The sequence below is a fragment of the Miscanthus floridulus genome, chromosome 5 (genome assembly GCF_019320115.1).
Source record: "Miscanthus floridulus cultivar M001 chromosome 5, ASM1932011v1, whole genome shotgun sequence".
Lineage (NCBI taxonomy): Eukaryota > Viridiplantae > Streptophyta > Magnoliopsida > Poales > Poaceae > Miscanthus > Miscanthus floridulus.
The window spans coordinates 131,061,832-131,087,792 of NC_089584.1; the positions used below are offsets into that span (position 1 = coordinate 131,061,832).

A 25,961-nucleotide genomic window follows, 5' to 3' on the forward strand; every position below is an offset into this window, starting at 1 on the left:
GGTCCTCTTGCTGGTTTCCAAGACGACTTTCTATTTTTTTAAAAATAAATTAAAAACTAATTTGTTGTCAAAAAATTCATAAATGGTTTATTTAAAATAGAAAAATAAGAAATTAGTATAATTTTTTTCTCAAAATCTATATATAGTTATTTGAAACTTGTTTATTTTTGTTCCTATCTTTATTGCTCGTAGTCATGTTCATTATTTATTTAAAATCAATCAGATCAAAACAACTCTAAATAGAGCACCGATAAATAAATAACTTTTTTAGAGAAAAATGGCAGTAGTTTCATATTTTTATTTAAAATGAATTATTTAGGGCTTTTTAGATAGCAAACACGATTTTTATTTTTTAGAAAATAGAAAAATACCTTTCAAACTAGCCAGAGTTGGAGGGTTTCCGTCATCCAATCTTGTAGTTCATGGTTAAAAATCAGACTATAACTTAGAGGTTGATGAAAACGTACTTTAACCGAGTTTATTTTATGGCTCCCCTAAAGCAACTTATAGCAGTGGTGGTGCCATAATGTGTTAGGAGCCTAGACAATCTTTATTATGCAAAAATATTTATCTAGTATATTATAAATCTTTTTTTTATTGCCAAGGAGCCCGGGCACTCACTTATAGAGTACTACCGGTAGGATTGATCGTGTGCTGGAGTTGCTCTGAAGCGTTAGACGGGCCCTGGATCCATTGTTGTCTCGTATGTATGCAAAAGCAAACCATTTGGACTACGCGAGCACATTTTCAGGTAGTCAAGTACGCAAATTGGAATACGTACATGTACGTGCGTCACCCTTGTGCTTTATAAACCTTTCTTTTTCTCTGCTTGCGTACCATGTCACTCGCGCCAAATGAAGGCTGGATGAAGTGAACACTTGCATTGGGGTCTCGATCGATCTAGAGAGGTGCGTCACTACGGAAAACAGATGCTTTGTCGAGTGCAACTCTTTTTGCCGAGGGCTAAAAGTCGGACACTCGGTAAAGAGCTATTTTGCTGAGTGCCGCACTCGGCAACGATATACACTCGGCAAAGAAAGCTAAGCCAGACACTCAGCAAAGGCCCTTTTTACCGAGTGACAGGCACTCAGCAAACCCTGGCGCTCGGCAAAAAGCGGCGTCAGGTAACGGCCGCCGCCTGCCGCCTAGGTTTGCCGAGTGCCAGCGGGTAGGCACTCGGCAAACCACTTCTTTGCCGAGTGCCAGACCCTGACACTCGGCAAAGAATAACGGCAAACTATTTTTTCCCACTTTTGAACTCTAAAATTTTTCTCGAGTCCTCCTACAGTACATGAGACTCCATGTTAAAATTTGGTATTTTTTTCTGGCTTTTTGTGATATTTAGTTAATTTATTTCATTTAATTGATTTTTTCCGGAAAATGCAAATTTGAACTGTACGTGCATCGAGTAATGAAATTTAATGATTCAAAAAAATGATATTCATGGTATTTAGTGTAGTGTGAGGCCGTATCCAGAAACGGACCCAAAATTTCGAACATCTTATTCACGAAACATGACCACAAACTTGTGGACGAATTGTTTTCAAATTCTATAAAATGCAAAGGAAGTCCAAAAATCATGAAACTTGTCGAGATGTCATGATATCGTATGTGGAGGATGTGATAAAAATTTGAGAAGGTTTGGTGCACGTTATCACGTACGATGCTTACAAACCAGGACATCTCCACATGTGATATCTGATATGATGGAGAAGGTAAACTACCTGTCCCAAACGATGAAGATTACAACTTCAACCCAAACACATATGATGGAGAGTTCTATCAAGAAGATGGGCTACAAGGGAGGTTTGACATAGACTTAACCGAAGAGATAGGAATGGAAGTAGACAATGAAAGAGATGATGACGAGGACGCTGGAGACGAGATGCGAAATCTGAAGGACATACAAATGCTTGAGCGATTACGTTTAGGCAATGACAATGAAGACAACATTCCTCCTTCGGATAGTGTTGATGAGTTGAACAATGTTGATAGTGATGACGAGACCTATGATCCAGCTAATCTCAATCATGAAGATTATTTCTAATACATGTAATACTATGTTTTTTTAATTATGTTTTGTTCATTTTTTCATATATTTCTAATACATGTATTACTATGTTTTTTGTAATTATATTTTATTCATTTTTGCACCTATTTCTAATTACGTCTTGTTTTTTTTATTGCAGGTGATTGAACAAAGATGGCGGGCGACTGTCATAGGTCTGTGAACTCGATTTACCAAAGACCACGCCGGCTGCAGGAGGAGGCGGAGGGGGCGGCGGAGGGATCGGACAGGAGGAGGATGAGGAGGACCGCCAACCCCAGGAGGAGGCCGTCTCCTCTCACGCCGCGTGAGGAGGAGCTGGAGGAGGAGGTGGCGCCCGTAGATGAGTCGGACGAGGAGCTGGTTCGACAGACGGACGAGGAGGAGGGGCCGCACGAGGTCGAGTCTCCTCCCACGCCGTGGGAGGCGGCAGGCACAGGTTCCGCTTCCTCCGACCTCTTCAAGTGTCTACTTGCGAGGTCCCGTGAGCCTCCCACAGGTTTCGCTTCCTCACCAACGCCCAATGATTCGCCCCGAAGGGTAAAAGTAAGTAACTTTATATGTTATCACCACTACTTCATATGATATGATGAAAAAAAAACTAATAATTTTTCTTAATCACTTGTGTAGAAACTGGGTGGTTGTGTCGGTGGTAGCGCACGGCTAGTCAATGGCATCCTGGGTCTTCTGTGCAGGCAACACTTCCCTGACATTGTCACGTACGCATCAAAGACGGAGCCGGCCTACTCGTTTGACCACTACGCTGTCGCCCCCGATGCGGAGTACCCCAACAAGGCTGCGCGGGTGAAGGCAGAGTTTTGGGTAAGTCTCCCTCGCACAACATTGCTCAATACGTCGCATTCATTGGACTTTTCTTGAAATAATGAATGGATACATCGCTTTTGTATGCAGACTTATTACAGATGCGATGAGGGATTTGAGGCCAGGGCGGAGCAGGTGACTACCAAAGCCTGTAAAAAAACTCGTCACTGACATGCATCACGAGGTGCGCATCTAGGCCATCGTAACGTACTACGGGTCGAAGCTTGGAGAGAGGAAAACCAAGACACAAGAGGGATGCTGTGGCCTTGCCCATAATCACAGGAGTTGGATTTGCTGTTTCTTCTTCTTTTTTTCTTTGCTTTTATTACTCTGTAATGCAATGAATAGTTATCTTTCCATAAGTTACTTGTGGTACATCATAGCTCATCGACCTGAACCATGGACCCCAATTTGATTGGGTTTGCTTGTTCCAAACTACCCCCTTCGACCCATGATTTTAGAAACTTGCACTCGTCCCTTGACTCTGGTTCACCACCCACTTAACCCAGATTTATGGTGACTATGGCCTTGCCCCTGTTCCTGTAAAAAAGAGCCTGCTATAAATAACCAGTATATTTTTGACCTTTATTCTTTGCTGGAGCCTGGAGGAACTGAGCAAGTTGGTTGAGGGAGTGGATATACGCCCAGACAACCAAAGTTCAAGTCCTCCTGGGAGTGGATATACGCCCAGACAACCAGTATTGTGTTCGAACCATGCTGATTCTGTTTGAGACGATTGGGGTAGGGGGTGAAACTGATGTGTGTTTAGTGGCAGGGTGGGTATATCTAGGGGTAGAGTGGTGGATGGCAGGCACACCATCACCACCAACTCCATTGCTTTTAGAGTTTTAGTATGGAGGACGAGGTAAGCATGCGACGGTGGCATTATGGACTTACCCATTGGGAGCCCAGCAGCTGGATCTTCACTGGTTGCCTTTTTGGACATCGAGTGCGTTTTAAATATCTTGGATGGGCTTCCTTTGTCTCATCACCGCAACGTACCATGATAGGTGTCTTATCACCCCAACTCTACCATGATAGTGTGTTATGTGACCTGATTTCATCCTTCATGAGTGCCTCCAGCAGGGTTGGTGGTGATGCGGTGGGATTTGGGCATCATTTTGGTGAAAGCTGCTCTGAGGGGGTAGAGTTTGATATCGTCTTGCTCTAAAGGGCAGGGGGCATATTTGTGTCTTTATCTCACCTTTTGGAGTCTTAATTGGACCCCAAGTGGTCTGCAACATGAATTGATTGTTTGCATTTTTCCAATGTTTGTCCCATTCCTGATGGTAATTTCCCAAAGAAGCTTTCTTGTGATGTTATTCTCCCAATTTGCTCTTTATATCTTTAGTTTTATTAGAAATATAATGATTCATTTTATTTATTTTTTGCAGATATACGAAGCACACAAGTCGCACTGGAAAGTTTGTACAAAAAATATTCCTGAAGGTATCACAAGAAGGAGCAGACGCCCTCCTGCCACGAGCCAAGGTACAACATCTGCCTCTTCCTGGATGTGAGGTCTTATAACTTCACGAATCATCCTTGTAATCTAATAATTCAATAATGCTTCCAAAACTTAAATTTGTGCTTCACTTTACTGATTCTTCTAAAGTTAAGTATTGAGCAAAAGAAAATTGGAAAAAAAGAGAATATTCTGTATGTTTTGGAATCTCTGGCCCTCCCTCTATTTTGTTTGGTATCGTAGCTGTTTCTGACACTTTGATACCACTACTCAGGTATTGCTGCTGCATGCTGATGGGATGAGAGACCGCGTTGCAAATCAGATATTCCCGTTTTGAAGCAATACTTGTGTATATATATGGAGCCTTGAAGCAGTACTTGTGTACATATATGATGTGATGCCTGTTGTCTCGTAGCAAATTTTCGGCAAGCTACTTTACACCCTTACCATACGTGTCTGTGTCGCTCAGTTACTTTTCAATAGACAGAAGCTTACCATATGTCTCGTTTTCCTTGAGGTGCAAGGAACCTGGTTAGTTTGACAGCCATATGTGCAGTGTTTTTAATTTTTTTTCCCTGTGATTGCTCCCTTTTCAAAATGTTAGTACTATGTAAGTCAGCTAGTTGTCTTCCAAGTCAAATTCATAATATAAACCGAGCGTACGGTGGATTTCTATATTTGCTGAAGAAGGCCAACTAGTTTCATTTCAGCAATCAGAAAAATAACGGAGTTGCTAACTCCCGGACGTGGCGCTAGCGTCGGACGACCCATGGCAGCAGCTAACGGTAGGATCGCACAACCTCGACAACTTTTTGGAAAAAACCCGCAGCAACGTGTGCTTGCATGTTTCATGCAACATTTCGGGGTAAAGTTTCTGCTCGGAAGAGCACCGACCAACTTGACTCCAAGGCCAATCTTATAATGCAAAAATGTATATGAAAGAGTCTGATCAAAACAAGAGTTTTCCGTTGTATGGAATCAAAATCTGAGCCACCCAAATTACTGCAACATCAAGAAAGATTTACTGCAACATCTGTAAACACCAGTGCAACATTCAGAAACTATTTTCCATCTCCATGTCTCTCGTCGATCCAACTGACTTGCACAACAAAAAAGCTAAATCCACTGCAACATCTAGTAGTAGTAAATGTTGCAACAAATACGATTTGGTGTTTAAACATCCGGCGAAAGCTACTGCAACATCAAGAAAGAATCACTGCAACAAACCGATTTACTTCCCGTCTGTTTGGTTGGAGTGCTGGAGCCAACCCGAATGGGTTCGACCCATTTTCTGGTTGTTTGGATGGAGGTTTGGGATGGGTTGGGTTCGACCCCAGGAGAATATTCCTCCAATATGCCGGTTCGGTTGCTCCGTCGAAATCTGGCGGACGGAGCCGCTCCGCTCGGGTTGAGAAATTCACGTGCGCTGCAGTAACCCCAAACCTTATCCCTTCACCTCCCCTCCACTCGACCGCTCCATCAGACCGCCGCCGCCCAGCGCCGAGCCCCGCATCTCCGCCAGGGTCGCGCAGCGCCGGCCTCGCCCATCGCCGGCCTGGCCATCGCGCCGGCCCCGCCTGGTCCGCCGCGCGTGGCCCTGCCTGGTCCGCCACGCCCGAGGAGCCGCCCCGCCGCGCCCGAGGAGCCGCCCCGCCCGCCTCCAGGTCCGCCCGAGGAGCCGCCCGCCCGCCGGCCTCTGCCCCGGACCGGCGCCGCCCTCTGCCCCGGACCGGCTCCGCATCTCCGCCAGGGTCGCGCCGCCCTCTGCGTCGCCCCGCCATCTGCCCCGGACCGACGCCAGGTCGGCCCTCTGCCCCGGATCCCTGCAGGTGAGTACTGGTTTAGTCTTGTTCTGTTGTTACTTTTTCATAGCGATTTCATAGCGACTTCATTGATGCGATTGATGAAATGCCGAGAGGCTACCCTGAAACCCACGAGGGGGCGTCCCCCCCCCCCCCTCGACTCCCCGCCTGCTGATCGGCCAGCGGGGCCGCCGTTTGCGTACAACGCCTAGATGGTTAGGAGCACCCTTTTCCTATGAATAGAAACAAACTATGGTCTTTCAGTAGTATATTGTGCTCAGACTTAAATTGTAAGTAACTTTGAACCAAACTACATGAATTTTAAGACCATGTTACCTCTTATATGGAATTGGATGGGGCCTGCTTCTGAATATTTGCTTTTTACCTACCTGATCTATATTGATTGTGCTGCTGTGCTTGATTGTGCTGCTGTATGTAGATGAATAACAGGCTCAAGACATTTGTTTTTGCTGCTGTTGCACATTGGTTGTTGTGTGTCATGGCAATTGTTGTTCGGTCTAGGAAAAGAAAACGAGTTTCAAGAAGGGAAGGGATTACTTATGCACCAATATATGAAAGGGATAGGAAGAGAATAGAATACCTCAATGACAAAATCTGGAAGGATGACACAACTTGTGTAAACATGCTGAGAATGAACAAAGCACGTTTCTTTAGGTTTTGTAAGTTGTTTAGAGATCGTGGTTTACTTGAAGATACCGTTCATATGTGTGTTGAGGAGCAATTGGCAATGTTTTTGCATACTGTGGGGCACAATGTTAGGAATAGAGTAATTGCAACCAATTTTGGTAGATCCGGAGAAACGGTCAGTCGTTATTTTAACAAAGTACTTCATGCTATTGGTGAGCTACGAGATGATTATATTAGGCCCCCTTCATTGGACACTCCAGCTAAAATTGAAGGAGACCCAAGGTGGTATCCATACTTTAAGGTGTGAAGCTCAACCTTATGTCATATTCTAAGTTTATTTTTTGCCAAACCTAATTGACCTAATCTTGACTTCTTTGAACATCACGTAGGATTGTATAGGAGCACTTGATGGTACACATATAAGAGCCACTATTCCAAAGGAAATGCAGCATGCTTTTCGTGGTAGATACAAGCATTGTACTCAAAATGTACTGGCAGCCGTAGATTTTGACCAAAAGTTCACCTATGTGTTGGCCGGATGGGAGGGGACAGCACATGACGCACTAGTTTTACGTGATGCTTTAACACGTGAGGGTGGCCTTCGTGTGCCACAAGGCAATACAAGAACCTATGTCTTGTCCATAAATTTGTTCATCAAAATTAATGGATCATTGAGATGTAACCTAACTATGCATCATATGTTAGGTAAATATTACCTAGTTGATGCTGGATATGGAGCCAAACCAGGATTTTTACCCCCTTTTCGGGGTGTACGATACCACTTGAATGAATGGGGGAGGAATCCGGTGCAAAATGAGAAGGAATTGTTCAACCGTAGGCACTGCTCATTGAGAATCATAGTAGAGCAAGCATTTGGAGCACTAAAAAGGAGATTCAAAGTACTTGACGATGCCTCTCCTTTTTTTCCTTATGAAACTCAAGTTGATATTGTTGTTGCTTGCTGTATCATTCATAATTGGGTGATTGAAGATGGGAGTGATGAATTCAATATACCAAGTGACAACGATGAGGACACCCAGCACACCACATATGCTGGGACAGCAAGTGAGAATGCCATTATGCTAGCTTTTAGGGAAGGCCTGGCTGCCCAAATATGGGCAGATCGTCAAAGCCATGGAAACTAGTATCGGTCAATGTAATATGTGTTGTATTTTTTTTTCTTGGACAATGTAATAATTGTATTTGAGGGCTGAAATTGTATTTGAGGACATATTTCTATAGATATTTGATTGCCACGTTGTTTGCTACTTTGTTTGCTACTTTGTTGGCATTATTATTTGAGGACATATATTGCATTGTTTATTTTGTAGGGGAATGGAAGCAGAGGGTAGTGCAGGGACTGGTGGACATGCTACTTGGACTTCAACTTGGTCAGCCTACATGCTCGAATACCTTGCCATTTTAGTGGTTAATGGCACCAAGACTTCATCCACCTTCAAGATGGTTCACTACAATGGGTGTGCAAAGGCTCTTCAAGAGAAATTTGGCATTGTGCGTGTGGGGGATATACCCCCGGGAATTTCATATTTATCTACAGGAATTTCAAGCTATGCTCAGGGACTTCGTCGCTCGCCTCTCGACCTATGCTCGGGGACTGCCTCGATCACTCTCCGACCACGGCTCGGGGACTTCGTCGCTCGCTCCTCGACTAGTGCTCGGGGACTGCCTCGATCACTCTCCGACCACGGCTCGGGGACTTCGTCGCTCGCTCCTCGAGCCGTGCTCGGGGACTGCCTCGATCACTCTCCGACCACGGCTCGGGGACTTCGTCGCTCGCTCCTCGACCAGTGCTTGGGGACTGCCTCGATCACTCTCCGACCACGGCTCGGGGACTTCGTCGCTCGCTCCTCGAGCCGTGCTCAGGGACTGCCTCGATCACTCTCCGACCATGGCTCGGGGACTTCGTTGCTCGCCTCTCGACCTACACTCGGGGACTGCCTCGATCACTCTCCGACCACGGCTCGGGGACTTCGTCGCTCGCTCCTCGACCAGTGCTCGGGGACTGCCTCGATCACTCTCCGACCACGGCTCGGGGACTTCGTCGCTCGCTCCTCGACTGCTCTCCGACCACGGCTCGGGGACTTCGTCGCTCGCTCCTCGACCTGTGTTCGGGGACTGCCTCGACCACTCTCCGACCACGGCTCAGGGACTTTCCGTCTCGACTACATGTGACTGGCAACTCGCATACAGTTGGGATATTTTTTCTCACTTGGACCTTGCTACAAGGCTCATACCTTGCCTTCCAGCAAGCTCGGGGACTACATCGGTACGATGCACCTGCCGGTGCATCTCGTATCGCCTGTACGACGATTGGATTCTCAACTTAACTGGGAATTCTTTTTAGACCCTGGCACCACGTGCCTACGTCACCTACTACCAGGCTCGGGGACTAAGTGGGCACACTTCACCTTGCGGTAAATGTGTTTGTTTTTCGACCTCTACGCCTCTGATGATCAAGGACGATCAAGGACGCTACGCTTCAAGACGCACTTACATTTCTTTTCAGAAATACAAGTGGGCACACTTTCCAGGACGGAAATCTTTTTCTTTCTTCTTAAGAGCACCATACATTCTTCGGACAACCTACTTCTCCGGCGACAACGGTGGTCAGAGATGTTAAGAACTCAAGCCTCACTGTTCGGAGAAGGTTAAAATGGCGTGTCGCATCAGAATACATGGCGCTCGGGGACTAGCTGTGGGGGATATACCCCCGGGTACCACAAGATGGTACATGGGCCGCACCATCCGAGGTGGCCCGGCCCGTAAGATCAAGGCGTGCACATCAAGATTATAAGTTGTACTAGATATTGTAATAGTACCAAATTGGATACTTTACTTGTAACCTTGTCTCTTTGGAGTATATAAGGAGAGACAAGGGTCCCCTAGAGGACAGGTTAATCTGTATACATCTCAATACAATACACCAAAGACACAAGACGTAGGGTATTACGTCGACTAGACGGCCCGAACCTGTCTAAATCGCTGTCTCTGCGCCTTGTGTCATCATCTGGTTCCAGATCACACGCATCCTACCGATAATTTACCACCACGGGCACCCCTCTCGGTGGACTGCCGACCATATTTTGTCGACAGTGCGCAGTGGTGAGCAGGTTAAGAATCACCTTAAGACATGGCAAAAGAAGTTTCGTAAAATATGTGACCTTCGTGGTTTGAGTGCTGCTGGTTGGGATGAAGATACCTTCACTATAACTCTTGATGATGAGCACTACAACAATCATATTAAGGTATTTGCTGAATTATTAGTTCTCACATATAATAATCTAATAATAGTTGCTGAATTATTAGTTGTCACATAATAGTAGTTGCTAAAATTGTACATATATTGTAGGATCATAAGTCTGATGCTGATTTTCTAAACAAGCATATTCAACACTTTGAGGAGATGCACACAATATTTGGAAGTACCATGGCTACAGGCAAGTTTGCAAAGGACTCGGGTGTGCCTCTAGGTACACAGGAAGACAGTACAGATGACTGGGACAATGAGGTGCAGAGGATGGAGGTACAGAGTGATAGGAATGCAAATGAAGACAACAATGCGGCAACTTCATCGGCTACCAAGGCCACCAATCCTAAGAAGAGGGACAAGGGCAAGAAGAGGGCGCTACTGACCAAGATCCATTGGTTGCTGCAATTAAATGGGGAAGTACCAAGTTAGCCAAGGCGATAAAAGAAGCGGGGAAACCTGACAATGATGTGCCGGATGATTTGTATGACAACTTGATGGCTATGAGTGGTAGTTTCAATTCGACTCACTTATCCTTCTACCATTCCTACTTGGTCCAACATCCTCACATAGCTAGAGCTTTCAACTCCTTGCCTTTTGAACATAAATTCAATTGGGTTGCAAAGCACATTGCTGACAACTACCCTGGGCAGTAAGGGTAGGTTGTAGTCATGGGATGGTTCTTTTGTTAGTGCCACATAGAACTTTATATTTGTGGTCTAAGTAAGCTTGTGTCTTGCTATGTGGAAGCCTTGAACTTGCTATATATTGTGTAAGGCTTGAACTTGATGCATCGTGCAAGCATCAGACTTGATATTAGTGTGTAATGTGCTTATGGATATGGCCTAAGACTTTTATTTGTAATATGGCCAAGACTTTTATATGTGCCTGTTATATTATTTTGTGTGCTGATCTTTTGATGTATGGTGCAAGCATATGAAATATTGTTATGTGTTGAGCACAAATATTGCTATGTGTTGCATAAATTGAGAAGCGTAACCTCACCATTTCAGTGCAAAGGTGACCATATGCAGGTTCTGTTTGAATCCATCCAACCAAACAGAAAATAGGATGGATCCAACCCCATCTCAGTCCTCCAACCAAACAGAAGACGGATCGAACCCATTCTCGCAACCAAACAAATCAAGGGTTGGAGCCGTCCCCAAAACATGGGTTGGAGCCACTCTAACCCACTGATCCCACAACCAAACAGACGGTTCATGCAACACGCACTCATGTCATCATCGACGCCATGGCTAAAAAAGCTTGTGCTGCCGTCTCCGTCTCTCGCTGCTCGGCCGAGAGCATGGTTGCTCTCATTCAACTGGATTGCAAAACAAAGAGAGAGGGTGGTGTAAAAGTGGTTGATGAAGAGGATCCGGGGAGCAGCTCAATGATCTTGACCGCATGCTTCCACCATGGATCTTGCTCAAGCAGCATGAAGAAGCCAACAATCTTGTTGCTGTGCTCCTTGCCTAAGATGAGATGGATGGGGAGCTCCGACGAGAAGACAACTGATGAGCTGTTGGGCGAGATTGGAGGATGGAACGGAAGCAGCTGGGTCTGGCGGAGATAACGAAGGAGTCGACATCGGACTTGAGACGGCAGCAAATTGAGGCCGCGTTTAGTTCGCTGCCGAATCGCCGTTTGTACAGTGTTCGATGTGAAGGCGAATACGGTAGCAATTTTGTTTGTATTTGGTAATAATTGTTCAAACATTGACTAATTAGGCTCAAAATGTTCGTCTCGCAAAGTACAATCAAACTGTGCAATTAGTTTTTTATTTCGTCTACATTTAGTACTCCATATATGTACCGCAAATTTAATATGACGGGAAATCTTCTTTTTGCATAGTACCAAATTCTGGAATCAGAGGAACTAAACATGGCCTGATATTGATGATTATGTCGGATCCGGTTACAGCATGTGGGCCCATAGGAGCGTCCGATGCTTCCTGCACTATCGGACGTCTTCATCGAAACATTTCCGGAAAAATAAACGTAAGTCGGAGTCGGAGCCTCTGACATGTGTCACAAGAGTTTGGATCCAATCCCGACCCACCTAATATAAATCAGCAGCTAACGCGTAACAGGGTACCCAAGGAAACCGGCGAAAGGTCCCGCCCGCACCGCACCCAAGTACGTTCCCGAATCCCCACCCCACACCACCCACCCGGGAGAGGCTAATAGGTGGGCCTCCATACCAGGTGCCCCGCGTGTCAGTAAGATACGTAAGAGGAACTGTCCGCTTCCCTCCGCCTAGCCGATTCTTCTCCACCGCACACCGCGCCGGACGAGTCTCCCCTGCGGCAACTGCAAAAAACTCGACCCACTGCCCACCGCGCACCTTCTCTCTCTCTCCCTCTGAAAAGCTCCCTTTTTTCTTTTTTTTTTGAAACGTTTCCCATTTTTTTTTCTACTCCCAAAACATAATAACCCCTGCCGAGCAGGTAGGATGGCGAAGCGAGTGCCCTCCCGAGCCCAGATCCTGTCCCGTCGGGTGAAGCGACGACCTAGTGACCTTGTTGATCCGCCACACCCCAGCTCGGTCGCCAAGATCCAATCGCCGCTTCAAGATCCGCCACGCCCCCCCTGCGCTTCCGCGCAGATTCAATCTCGGCAGATGGCGCAGCTGGCGGTGGCATCCGGAGTCCAGATCCCTTATTGGGGGGCGAAATGTCTGAGGAGCACTCTCGATTCACGACGTCGCTACTCGGCCTGCGAGATCCAATCCTGGTCCGTCAAGCTGAGGATCTACAATAATTTGCTTGGTTTGTCTACCAATCAGACCAAACCCTCTTGGGGGGTGAAAAAGCCGCGCACCGCGCTCGACGATACGCCGGGACCCGAAACTGGTTCAAACAGGTTCGTGCATTTGGTACTTGATGATTTTCGTCGATATTACGGTTGGAATCTCGTCTCTTTGTTTGAATCTGATCCATTTAGTAGCAGCGGAACAACGGATTGGGCGAACTTGGGGATGGGCCGGCCGGCCTTATTGCCGAGCTCGTCCTCGCCAAAGACGTAGCTGACTACGTCCGCTTCCGCGCCGTGTGCCGCCCATGGCGGCGGTGCTCGCTGGATCCCCGTTCGCAAGGCTGCCTGGATGGCCGCTACCACCCGCGGCAGTGGATCATGCTCGATAAGGCTCACGCGGGCCCGCGTCTCCGCCGCTTCTTGAACATCTCCAGCGGCGAGTGCATCCGGATGGACCTCCCGGCGCTGGAGGAGCACACGTTGCTCTCTCTCACCCCCGAGGGCCTTCTCCTCCTCCTTCACGAGGCCACCCTAGCCGTCCGCTTACTCAACCCGCTTACGCAGCAGGTCACTGATTTGCCACCGCTGACCGCGCTGCTGACAACGGAGTTGCAGATACCCAGGAGTTCTGGGCCGCGTCTAGGAGATAGTATCAAAGTGTATGGCGTCGGTGTTGTTGCCGACGCCTCCGCAGTCGCAGTCAATTATGACAATTGCAGGTCGCTTCTACTCATGGGGCTTGTCGTCGCGAAGCCCGGTGATGAGCGTTGGACCTCGGTCGACAACGGATTCTTCAGATCAACTATGACAATTGCAGGTCGCTTCTACTGCGCCACCCACAGCGGTGTCATGGTACTGGATGGCAGCAGTGATCAGCAGCAGCCGCCAAGTCTGCTGACAGCCGTCGACTGGAGCAGGTCGTTGTATTTCTACCGGATGAAGGACAGCCTGCACCTGGTGGACAATGGCGGGGACCTGATGCTGGTGCACCGCATGTTACGCCGCCTGGACGACGAAAGGTACGCGAGGAAGTACGAGGTGTACAAAGTGGATTTGGACGCCGGCGTCCTGATCCCAGCCAAGAGCTTCGGCGGGAGGGCCGTGTTTATGGGCATGTGCCGCACGCTTTCTGTGTGTCGAAAGGCCTTCCCTCTTGTTGCTGCTGATACTCTCTATTTGGGGTCAGATTGCCTTGATCGCACCTTCTCGTATAATCTCGCGGACGGATCCAGCTGGGAACGACGTTGGGACCAGGACACGGACGCCAAGAGTTACATGGGTTCTGACTGTAATGACACCGACGACGAAAGCAGCGAAGTTGAGGAGATGCAGGCTCCGAACATTGTCGATTGCTTATCTTACTGCATTGGGGGCACCGGAGAGGAACTTGCGTGAGCGATGAGGCTAGCTCATGCATTTGACCCATTGTGAGGAGCATGTGTGTCAGTTATTTGTACTGTATATATGGGGTGCCAATGTATAAGCGTCGACGTGCACTTAATTGTTTTTAAGTTGAAGATATATGGCGTGCCAATGTATAAGCGTCGACGTGCACTTAATTGTTTTGAAGTTGAAGATAGATTCCTTGTTATATTTCTCGTCGCATTTGCAATGTGTAGTTTTAGGTACATGTTACAATGCTTACATATGATCGTCCTGAGCAAAGCATCAGAGAACATTGTGAAGTAGTAGTGTTGTATTGTTGTGGTTCAAGTTATGTATAGTGCCTTGTGCGTAACTGACCTTTAGGTTGTAAGAGCAATAAGCAGACATACCACTTTGAGTTAGATTTCTACAAAATGTACTATAATATATTATATTTTTACAAAATCCCTTTTAGCGTTACAGTGTGATGTCCACCCGTAACACCCACGGGCATATTTGCTAGCCTAAGCTAAATGCACATATCTGGGTGCCAACTCCCACCCACGAACCCCCGCGCCCATCAAGACGGTGGCAGGATCGAGCAGGCGAGCACGCAGGGCCATGTCCGGAACGCCCGACGCCAGCTCCGATAGCCAGCTGGGCTTCACGTGCGGCGCGCTGCTCATGTGCCTCTACCTCCCAGGCCTCTCCAAGAAGAAGCCAGAGGTGGAGGCGGCCGCCGCGAGCGCGCCAGCGGAGACGGCGCCGGCGCCGGCACCGAACGAGCAGGCGACCCCGGACGCGCCGAGCCGGGCCGCGTCGCTGGAGAAGTCCGAGTGCGCGTCGCTCTACTCCGGCAGCAACATCGTCTTCGACTTCGTGGTGGAGGAAGCGGGGGATCGTCGGGAGGAGCGGGGCGGCGCGCGGGCGGTCCACGGGTACTGCCCGTCGCCGTGCTTCGACCTGCCCGTGGAGCTGATAAGGGCCGGCGAACGGTTTGGCGCCACCGGCGGCGGTGACAGCGATGCGCCGGTCACGGCCGCGTTCGTGTTCGGCGACGACGGCGGGAACCGAGGGGGCGGCGCTCTGCAGAAGATGGCGTCGTGCCTGGCGCCCGGGGCCGAGGGCGACGGCGAACCGCCGCACCTCGTGAGGTTCTTGTCGGCGTCGGGTCGTTGTGAAGACGATTACATTCATTATTTAAAGACGGGTTAAGTCTAATTTACACACTCCAACTTGCAGTAAAGTTCGGATTTCAACCTCGAACTTTAAAACCGGACAACTTTAGCCTTCCAACTCTCGAAAAAGTTCAACTTTCAACCTTCTTGCGGTTTTACGGGTGAACAGTAACTTTTGATATTTTCAGGAGCGCTGAAATTTTATATTATTTTTTTGAGCATCTTACTGTTCTCAAATGAAAAAACTCAAAACTACAAAGTTGTAGATCTCATCGAGGTCTACAATTTACATATAAAAATTATCTTCATCCGACATCGTATTGAAGAGTTTTCTATTTTTTGAAATTTGAGTCTCATCACGCGATAAATATGGTGCTGAAATTTATATTATTTTTTTGAGCATCTTACTGTCCTCAAATAAAAAAACTCAAAACTACAAAGTTGTAGATCTCATCGAGGTCTACAATTTACATATAAAAATTATCTTCATCCGACATCGTATTGAAGGGTTTTCTATTTTTTGAAATTTGAGTCTCATCACGCGACAAAATTGTTTCATGCGTGATGAGACTCAAATTTCAAAAAATAGAAAAACCTTCAATACGATGTCGGATGAAGATAGTTTTTATATGTAAATTGTATACCTCGATGAGATCTACAACTTTGTAGTTTTGAGTTTTTTCATTTGAGGACAGTAAGATGCTCGAAAAAATAATATAAAATTTCAGCACCATATTTTATCGCGTGATGAGACTCAAATTTCAAAAAATAGAAAACCCTTCAATACGATGTCGGATGAAGATAATTTTTATATGTAAATTGTAGACCTCGATGAGATCTACAACTTTGTAGTTTTGAGTTTTTTCATTTGAGGACAGTAAGATGCTCGAAAAAATAATATAAAATTTCGATGCTTCCAAAAATATCAAAAGTTACTGTTCACCCGCAAAACCGCCAGAAGGTTGAAAGTTGAACTTTTTCGAGAGTTGGAGGGCCAAAGTTGTCCGGTTTTGAAGTTCGAGGTTGAAATCCGAACTTTGCTGCAAGTTGGAGGGTGTAAATTGAACTTAACCCTTTAAAGACCAACGCCCAAATCTTATTTTGCGTCGGCTGAATTTAAATCAGCAGTTTCAAGGCCGATGCTAATCTTGGTATTGGTTGAACCGTGAAGGAAAGTGGACATTGTAGACAGAACCAATAACACGTAAGAACCTGCACGGCAAAACAAGGGATAGCTATTTTATTTACGGCAAGCCCAATGGTATGACTCTATTATCGGCTTGTCGTATGTGCATGACTGACAGCCGATTGATAGAAGAAAATTGGTGACATCCATCGGCTCAGAATGGAAAATTAAGGCATCAAACTACTCAGGACATCAAGCCGATGGTTGTATTGAGATTAGATTGGGTTTTTCTCCATTGGCTATTATCATCTGTTGTTCGACCCGGCATATTATTCGTGGAGCTAATTTATATAGAGATGAGCCGTGCAAATTCAAGAGGCCACATGATCTAGGAAACAGGATAATGGCCAGCTCCGTTGTGGCCTAAATTTTGGGCTGGTGGTGGCAATTTCAGAATTAGGATACTTGGAGTAAAGCATGTTGTCATCAAGCAGGCTGGCTGGAATATTTTATCAAGGTTGCAAACGTCAGCAATCCAACGCTATCCTCATTAATCGAGGAAACGGTTACCTTACCAGAAACCAAGTGTTCGGGCTGACGACGCCGATGGAAGGCGATCAGCAAGGACTGCTCAAAGGCCGATGGAATCAAAGCAAGCATCATAAAAATCGGTGTATATGCGGTACTATCTTATCCGTGCAGAAGACAGCTTGCAAGTGTCTCGAAGTCCAGTCGGAGACATATAATGACAAGAAGGAAGCCAAGTCCGTTAGCGTGTATGTACATGTCATGCAAGGAGATTTCAAGGAAGATACGGGCATGCATATGACTGCAACTGATCGGCTAGATAGAGCCAATGAAGTCCGGTCAATTATTTCTAGACTCCAATTCTTTCGACACTTTTGCGTGCCCTGCTAGCCTGGTTGTTTACGTGAAGAAACACAAAAGAGAAGTCGGCTGATGACATAATATTGGACTCCAAGTATATTACGACACGGAGTGAATACGTGTTTCCCTCCATCGGCTATTATAAGGGAAGAATATAGTCACACAAGCTGGTTGCCAGAGATGATCAACTCCGAACATGCGCGTACACGGCCGGTTCAACGCGCGCGCACCGAGTTGCGGCCGATCAGCAAGAGCACATGGTATCTACGAAGACACATACAACATACATGGCCCATGTATGGGATCTTTATTTGCTTCTTTCTAAACACATACATGGACGTATGAGAGCTGAAGCCAAGGTTCCTCTAGCTGAAGAAGCTATTAGGGACCAAGACGTCGCAGGGAATATGTTGGCCAGAGACCGAGATATTCCTACATGCCAGAGTTCTGCGTTAGCTTGAGCCAGCTGTTGATTTCATGCATATATGTCAGTATTCTCGTTGTTGCATCTGCTTGTGGATAGAGATTATAACAAGGAAAAATCAGATGTTCATGATCCTACCTCTAGATAGCCGATTATAATTCTAAAGCTCGGGGGACCAGCTCCTAATCGGCGAAAACAGATGAATGGTCAGAAGTTCAAGAAGATTGAATCCAAACAAGTCATCGAAGATATCGGCTCATGAAAGCCAATTACGAGATGCCGAGGAGGATCAATTTTGCAGTTATCAAGACTAAAGGAAAATAATTTTGTAGCATGAGTTCTCATAGTCCGATCTTGGGGGCCTGATTGCCCGCATGGTGCGAAAAACATCGGCTTATGACAACTGATTTTCAAGATACAAGAGAGTTTCGAGTGGAAACCCACGAATCAGGCCCTAAGGTCGATTATGTTGGTAGTGCTTGCCACGCCTGCTAGAGAATCAGAATTTCTTGTTAAATCTGTAAGTTTTTCTGCTGTCAGACCCTAATAGAATCGAGTCTCTTGCTATCTTGCATCATCGGAAGTTGTGGAACCCAAATCGAGGAACGCTCGGCTGGAAAGTTCAAACACAAATTGCAAAAGCTGCCTCTCAACGTTGATTGGCTGCTCAGAAGCAGGAAGGTGATACTGAATAAAGAAGAGCAGCTGTGCTTAGAGTCATCCGTGATATGAATCTATGTTCAGTCAAGGGAGAAGCAAATTCAGTTGACTCCAAGTATCGGCTAAGTTATTACGTAGCAGGAGCCGATATTATTGACATATCGAGCGATTCATTATGATAGATCAGATTGTCCGGTCTAGAAACCCGAAGGTTTAGGCGTATTTTGGGCTTCAGCTTTGGTCTGTGCTTTCCAGAAGATATGGGGAATCCAAATGAGTCACGTTTGCATATGCATGATCTTGATCGACGATGTAGACCCGATACAGCCATAATCGGCTATATGGAGCTGACGCAGACTTCATCATCAAAGAAGAATATGGTAAAAGATTTGAGTCCTTGGCTGTAAGGCCGATGTGATATTTGTATCCATCGAGTATCAAACAACAAGAAGCTGCAGTGTGCTCATATACGTAAAGAAAAAAGAATAGCCGATAGGTCCTCCAATAAAGAGACTTTTAAGCAACAAAGGAAATATCGGCTCCAAATATTTTAAAAAATAATGCTCAGATGCATATTTAAATAGTGTTAACATGGTCGCCAAGAAATGAGAACCGAAGCATCATGGATTATGCCTTTGAGAGCGCGAGCTTTGGATGACCTTCCACTGCTGATGAGTCAAGAAGATGCGTACAAGGAGGCTTGGCGACAAATTCGATTGCATCACCGTGGAGCAGGCAATGAACGATACTCCTCCGGTGAAGTACTCTGGGCCGATAACTTTTCATAAAGTAGAATCGGCCGCCGAGCCAATGAACCGTTTGGTCCCCAAGAGTGGGCGGACAAATATGAGGATTCGGTGTATCACTTCATGCTGGGCCATACTAGGCGCCGACAAGTTCTCGCTGGAGTTCTTGCTTGACACGCTCGGCATCTCGTTCTGAGTACGACTTGCTGGTGATGGCCGACCAGGTAGAGACTACCATGCATGTATGGCGACGCAGGGCTAGCAGTAGCCACAGCAAGCTACCGTGGAGCAAGATCAAGGAGCTCGCAGCCGACGACAACAACAAGGACATGGTGCTGACGGACAGAGCCGAGAACCTACTCTGCATTAGCTGTATTTTTCTCGTGGAGGCGTTGAACTTGAGGTCTCTAAGAAGAGCAAGAAAAGCGTCAGTGAGCCAAAGCAGTTCATCGGCCTCTTACCATTGTGCACTGTTCGTACCACCGTGGCACGACAAACAAGACTGGTGAGGCTGGATCAGACGGTGTCGGCATCAGTCACGGCACGGAAAGCTGATGAGGTCATGGTGGTGCAGCGAGTGTCCCACGGTGCAGTCCGGGCGAGCGTCACCAACAGGGGTCATTTGGCACTCGTGCAATCCTGAAGCGATCGAACGGCATCATCGACTCAATTGATTACCCCGTGCCTGTTCTGCTGACAGTCGATTCGATGCGATGTGAAAAACAATACATGGCAGGGTTACAGCTAATGGATCAAAGAAAAGCAAAAATGTCAACACACATCAGACCCCAAGGCCGATTGTACATATCGTGCTTGTCACGAGCTGGTCAAGGACATTATTGAAGGCAATATGATTTGCATGCTGATGATGTCCATAACCATGAAGGAGATCTTATGCGACATCATCAAGTCATTCAAGCGGGCCGTGTTCGAAGACGTGCATTTGAAACTCAACCAGTTCGGCCCCATCATCTACGTCACCAACGTGAAGCAGCTATGACATGCCGGGGCACGAGTATTTCCCCTGCTTGAGAATACAAATAGCAATACGGAAAGAAATAAAGTATTAGGCATCCCTCTGGCGAAGTAACTGAGCTGATGACCTCCCTAGAAGTAGAATCGGCTGCTAGTCCAGGACCCGGCTTTTCAAGTTGATGAATTGTTTATTCCTAAAGCCGATGAAGTCTTGACATCATTCAGAGTCACATCGGCTGAATATTTTAGTCAAAGATTTTAAGGCTGATTTTAACCTTGCCATTCGGCCAATAGTAGTCTGATACTGCTTCAGGATTTAGCATCATGCATCAGGATTCGTCCATTTATCCGGGCCACCGCCACCTCCGACTTCTTTGGCGACAACCAGGACTGCCACGAGCTGTGAGAGCTCGTCGAGTAGGCCGCAAAGCATGCCGAGGTGACTAGGCTCAGAGTAGAGGTACGAACATGCAGATACGAGGTATATGCCCCTCTATGCTTGGCTCGCATATTTTATTTCTTGCTTTTTTCTATACTTGTGAACAATTTATCATAAGGAAAGTATACCATCTAAATAGTTGATGAATGAGATATGGTATGATAAAAGGAACCTTGCTTCTTTTTACGAAGTACTTGAAAAAAATTTCTAGCAAAAATTCAAAATCAATAGCTTGTCTCCTCGATGATGTTGAATTTCCTACCAAGGCCATATGTTATCAAAAACTTTTCACATAAACTGCTTACTTTGTTGAGTTTTGTCAAGTCTTGTTGACCATTGTTGAGAAATGTATCATGCTCCTAAGATCAAGGTCACGTACACGCCACATATGTGTTGCTTCTATACTAGAAGTACGCAAAGCATGCTTTTTATCCACCACAAAATATTCTGCTCCTACACCGAAAGAAGGCAAAAATATGTTTGTTAGGTTTTATCAGAATAAATGCTCCAAGTTCTTGATAATATTCCTCTCAAAAGTTTGTTATAAAAAGAGACATGGGTTATGCAAAAATAAGGTCCAAAGTAAAAAAAAGAAAAAAAAGATATGAGAATAAAGATAGCCCATGTTCTCGTAAAAAATATTACATAAGAGAGAAATATGTTTCAGATAGCATAGTAGAGTTAGGTTAGCCACCAAATATTCCACGCACATACACATCTTGGTCTAAGAGTATGACACTTCTCTCCTTAAATCCGGAATTTGACTTTACAATATATGCAAGGTAAGTATGCTACATATTTTATCCCTATCTGAACTCCACATAAGCCTTTAGAAGTAGGATGAAAAGAGGCAAAACAATGCCTTGGTAAGGAACTATACACATTAAGCGATCTGAGAGAATCATTTGAGGAGCAAAGCTATGTTTTAATTTAAAAATCTTTCAAAAAAAATCAAGTTTTCTGAGCAGGAGAAGTAAGGATGACTAGATTCTAATCCGTTTCATTCATCAACCACCCAAGATAGTGTGATAGACACTTCAAAGTTCACAAATGTAGATAAGGTTTAGAATAAGGTAATATTGCTGTCAGTAAATTCATCGGCTCCCTAAAAGAAGACCATTGACTAAGAGTTATTGGATTATATTGATTTGACGTTGATCAGTAAGGAACTTTTTCCAAGAAAGACTCCATCGGCTATTGAAGAGCCGATTGCTCTGGTAAAGATTACTGCCGCTGATGTCGAAATCACATTACAATAAATTTTGAAATTATCAAGACCAAGAAAGGAGGTGATTGATATGGAGCCGATGCAGCCATGAGTATTGCGGTCAGATATCATTGATTCAAGAAAGAAGACTATTGGATCAAAATAGTTCAAAGCATGGAAATTCATACTTTGAACTAGGAGGGCCTATGTTGACACCAAAATTTGGCAAGTTTACACCGGAAAGAAAATTGAGTGGCGAATGACGTAAAAAAGAAGAAAATCTCCGATAATGACCGTGATTTGAAAGCTGATAGAATATATACGGTGGAATTATTGATACTTGTCCGCAGCAAAAGAACAGACAGCTGGCGTCACCTGTGCCTATCGAAGTTCTGATATGCCTATACTATCGTATCTGTTACATACATGTATACGTGATGCATTATTGGGCAACCGGCAAGGCAAATACGTGATGCACTATAGTACTTGTTTTGTCTGGATTAATCAATCATAATAAATCGCTATGACCCATGAGTATCGGTTATTTTGAATTCGTACTATCATCATTGATATTAGTCGATAATCTTCAATTCAGCAATCCTTGCTTTACTGATATGCTGGATATCGACTATTTAGTCAATAGCCACATTGAATCGGCTATCTAGCCACATATCGGAACTGTCTGGTGTAACACCGGCATGTTCCACCTTAAATTATTGATATTTTTCTCCTTGTCAATTGCAGGGTCAAATTGACTGGCACGCCTTCGGTCCTGAAACCGACCAATCCTGTGTTTGAAGTCAAACGGATCTCCAGCCTTGCTCCATCAAACAGATCTTTCCGGCTTGCTATATGTTGATCACATCGTCATATTTTTGTGTGAACGGGAGGGTCCTTAAAGTCGTTGGTGAGCCATATAAGGCCAAAGGCCTCAAGGTCCCGTCAGTCCAAACTTAAACAGACCACTCAACTCCTGCTTTGCTTGTATCTAGACTAGCTACTAACCTGATAGAGAGTAATAGAGATTTATTTAAATTCGGCTAAAATCTAATAGACAACTACTAGATTTACTTGATGGATTGGGTCTACTCCTTCTCCCAGCCAACGAGCTCGCCGGCCGGCGGCCGGAGGCAAAAGCTACGAGGGCCGGCCTGCTGGGACTGGGAGACGGCGTCTGATGCTGTGGTTAAATTTACTTATAAAACAAATTTCACTGGTTTTGCTTTAATTCTCTGTCGGTGTGAAAAGGCAAAACGCCTTCGGTCAGCTGCTTCTTTCTTTGCTTTGCATTGCCTCCCCCTTCCGACATTCTTTAGTTAAAGTCGTTCTTCTCTCCGTCTTTAATCATTCTATCCGTGAGCCTTCGGTCACCTGGAGAAGAATGGATTGTTTGCATTCGAAGTCGCTAGTGCCGACGATATGCCTCCCCTGCAAGCAAAGTAGTTCTACTACTACTACCTTGTTCTACGCTGAGCCGTTCTAGCTTCTGTCAATCGAATACGCATCATCACCCTCCTAAATAACTTAGCTGTATATAGTGTTTGAGCTAGGTTCATTGCAGCCGGCAGCCGCCCCATCGTGCTATCCGTTCCCCGACGTCAACATGACGTGCGCTCTGATGAGCTGTGGTGGTAAATATAATACAACAACAGGTGTCCAACATATAAGTTGCTGTCATCATCCGTACGTGCATGCTAATCATTCATGTGAACACCCCGAAGATTTGTGTAGCTGGCTTGTTGCAAATGGTCACTCGATCGACACTTGAGAAAACGTCGCTGCGACTTACGCGTATGCACGATCAAAATGTTGCTTGCGGCCGCAATGCAGATGGATCGCCCAGAGCTAGCCCGCTCGTCGTTCCCACACGCACACTGTAGCACGAAGCCGGTTTTCTCTCTCCTCCTCTCACCGACACGCGCACTGTTCATCAAAGCCGCGCAAGTCGGTTTTCTGGCTTGCCCCCCCGCGCTACAGTGTTTTGCTACAGTGAGACAGAAAAGTAGGAGAGAGAGAAAACCGTCTTTTTGCTACAGTGTTGCTACGGTGTTTTCGTCAGATAAGCCGAAGCTGGTTGAAGCCGTTCCAAACGGGGCCTTAATTTCCAACCATAAACTACAAACCGAGTAATGGACATACTGTAGCGGTCAAAACCAAAAAAATTTGATCCTCTTGCTGGTTTCCAAGACGACTTTCTATTTTTTTAAAAATAAATTAAAAACTAATTTGTTGTCAAAAAATTCATAAATGGTTTATTTAAAATAGAAAAATAAGAAATTAGTATAATTTTTTCTCAAAATCTATATATAGTTATTTGAAACTTGTTTATTTTTGTTCCTATCTTTATTGCTCGTAGTCATGTTCATTATTTATTTAAAATCAATCAGATCAAAACAACTCTAAATAGAGCACCGATAAATAAATAACTTTTTTAGAGAAAAATGGCAGTAGTTTCATATTTTTATTTAAAATGAATTATTTAGGGCTTTTTAGATAGCAAACACGATTTTTATTTTTTAGAAAATAGAAAAATACCTTACAAACTAGCCAGAGTTGGAGGGTTTCCGTCATCCAATCTTGTAGTTCATGGTTAAAAATCAGACTATAACTTAGAGGTTGATGAAAACGTACTTTAACCGAGTTTATTTTATGGCTCCCCTAAAGCAACTTATAGCAGTGGTGGTGCCATAATGTGTTAGGAGCCTAGACAATCTTTACTATGCAAAAATATTTATCTAGTATATTATAAATCTTTTTTTTTTATCGCCAAGGAGCCCGGGCACTCACTTATAGAGTACTACCGGTAGGATTGATCGTGTGCTGGAGTTGCTCTGAAGCGTTAGACGGGCCCTGGATCCATTGTTGTCTCGTATGTATGCAAACGCAAACCATTTGGACTACGCGAGCACATTTTCAGGTAGTCAAGTACGCAAATTGGAATACGTACATGTACGTGCGTCACCCTTGTGCTTTATAAACCTTTCTTTTTCTCTGCTTGCATACCATGTCACTCGCGCCAAATGAAGGCTGGATGAAGTGAACACTTGCATTGGGGTCTCGATCGATCTAGACAGGTGCGAGAGGTCCAAGGCGCCACAAAAGAGTGTTCGGCTGAACTGGATTATTTACTATTCATACTGAAAAACATTGTTTATGTTGGAATGTTGTGAGAGAAAAAACTGCTCCGGCTGCAAAAAAAAAAAAAAAAAAAAAAAAAAAACCTAACAAGCGGCTGACCAGCCAACTCGGTCGAGAGAAAAGCTAGCTCGCCCGTCACCTTGCCCTGCCCTCCCAGGGCCGGAGGCTTTAGAAATGTGGAGACGGAAAGCATATCTGGTAAAGGTTCAAAGCTAATCCTCGCCATAATTACTCTTATTAGCTGGTGAGACCGGCCGGGCCCACTTGATAAGGTTAAGAGCTGTGTCTGTGTGTGAGTGCGATCCTTGTCCAAGTTAACCTTTGATTTGATTTTGTCTGCGTCGTCTGCTGCTGACGCGATATGATATGGCCCCTGTGCGCGTGCATCCGTTGCTTTCCCGGTTGACTTGCGCCCGCGTGTAGCCTTCCGCGAAGAATGTTGAAAATTTTGCTAGCTAACGCCACATCAGAGGCCAAATTCGCGCGGCATGCTCACGACTGTATGTTACATACAGTACAGGGGTGTAGTACTGATGTGCATGGTACCTAGCAGCTGGCGATGCAGCGTCTACAGCACACTACTGGTCCTTGAGTACTTCGTCCATTCAAATTATACATCATTCAAGATTTTCTAAATATACATAACTTTTATTTTTATTTTTATTATTATTATTTAGACATAATCTATACCTAAATTTGTAGCAAAGATAATATATATTTAAAAATTTCAGAACAATCTGTAGTTTAGAACGAAGGGATATACATATTGGTTGTACTTAGTGATCGAACCTACAACTCATTCATGGTACCTGCGTCTGTGTTTTTGCTATAGCCAATTTAAGTTTATAGTTTGACGCACACACATGTTTCAATTAGACTGTAAAAATGGGTAAGATTGCACATTTGGCACAGCTCCAGCTCTAAGAATTTCTAGGGCTACTCATTCCTAGTTCCAAAAATTTTGGAGCAAGAGCAGTGGACACTTAATTTGAAAGTTATATATATTT

The 25,961-nt window shown here is 45.3% G+C and overlaps 2 protein-coding genes and 2 pseudogenes across 2 annotated transcripts; all 4 read left to right on the plus strand.

The window, feature by feature from the left end:
- The first annotated feature begins 6,575 nt into the window (after positions 1–6,575).
- LOC136453616 (protein ALP1-like) lies at positions 6,576–7,929 on the plus strand. Its single transcript, XM_066454175.1, has 3 exons — positions 6,576–7,085; positions 7,174–7,399; positions 7,490–7,929. The coding sequence occupies exons 1-3, from the start codon at positions 6,576–6,578 to the stop codon at positions 7,927–7,929; spliced, it is 1,176 nt and encodes a 391-aa protein (XP_066310272.1).
- A 190-nt stretch (positions 7,930–8,119) lies between these two features.
- On the plus strand, positions 8,120–10,708 carry LOC136453617 (uncharacterized; annotated as a pseudogene).
- A 1,966-nt stretch (positions 10,709–12,674) lies between these two features.
- On the plus strand, positions 12,675–14,399 carry LOC136455356 (uncharacterized; annotated as a pseudogene).
- A 259-nt stretch (positions 14,400–14,658) lies between these two features.
- On the plus strand, positions 14,659–15,388 carry LOC136455357 (uncharacterized). Its single transcript, XM_066455415.1, has one exon. The coding sequence runs from the start codon at positions 14,795–14,797 to the stop codon at positions 15,386–15,388; it is 594 nt and encodes a 197-aa protein (XP_066311512.1). The 5' UTR covers positions 14,659–14,794.
- Positions 15,389–25,961: the final 10,573 nt, after the last annotated feature.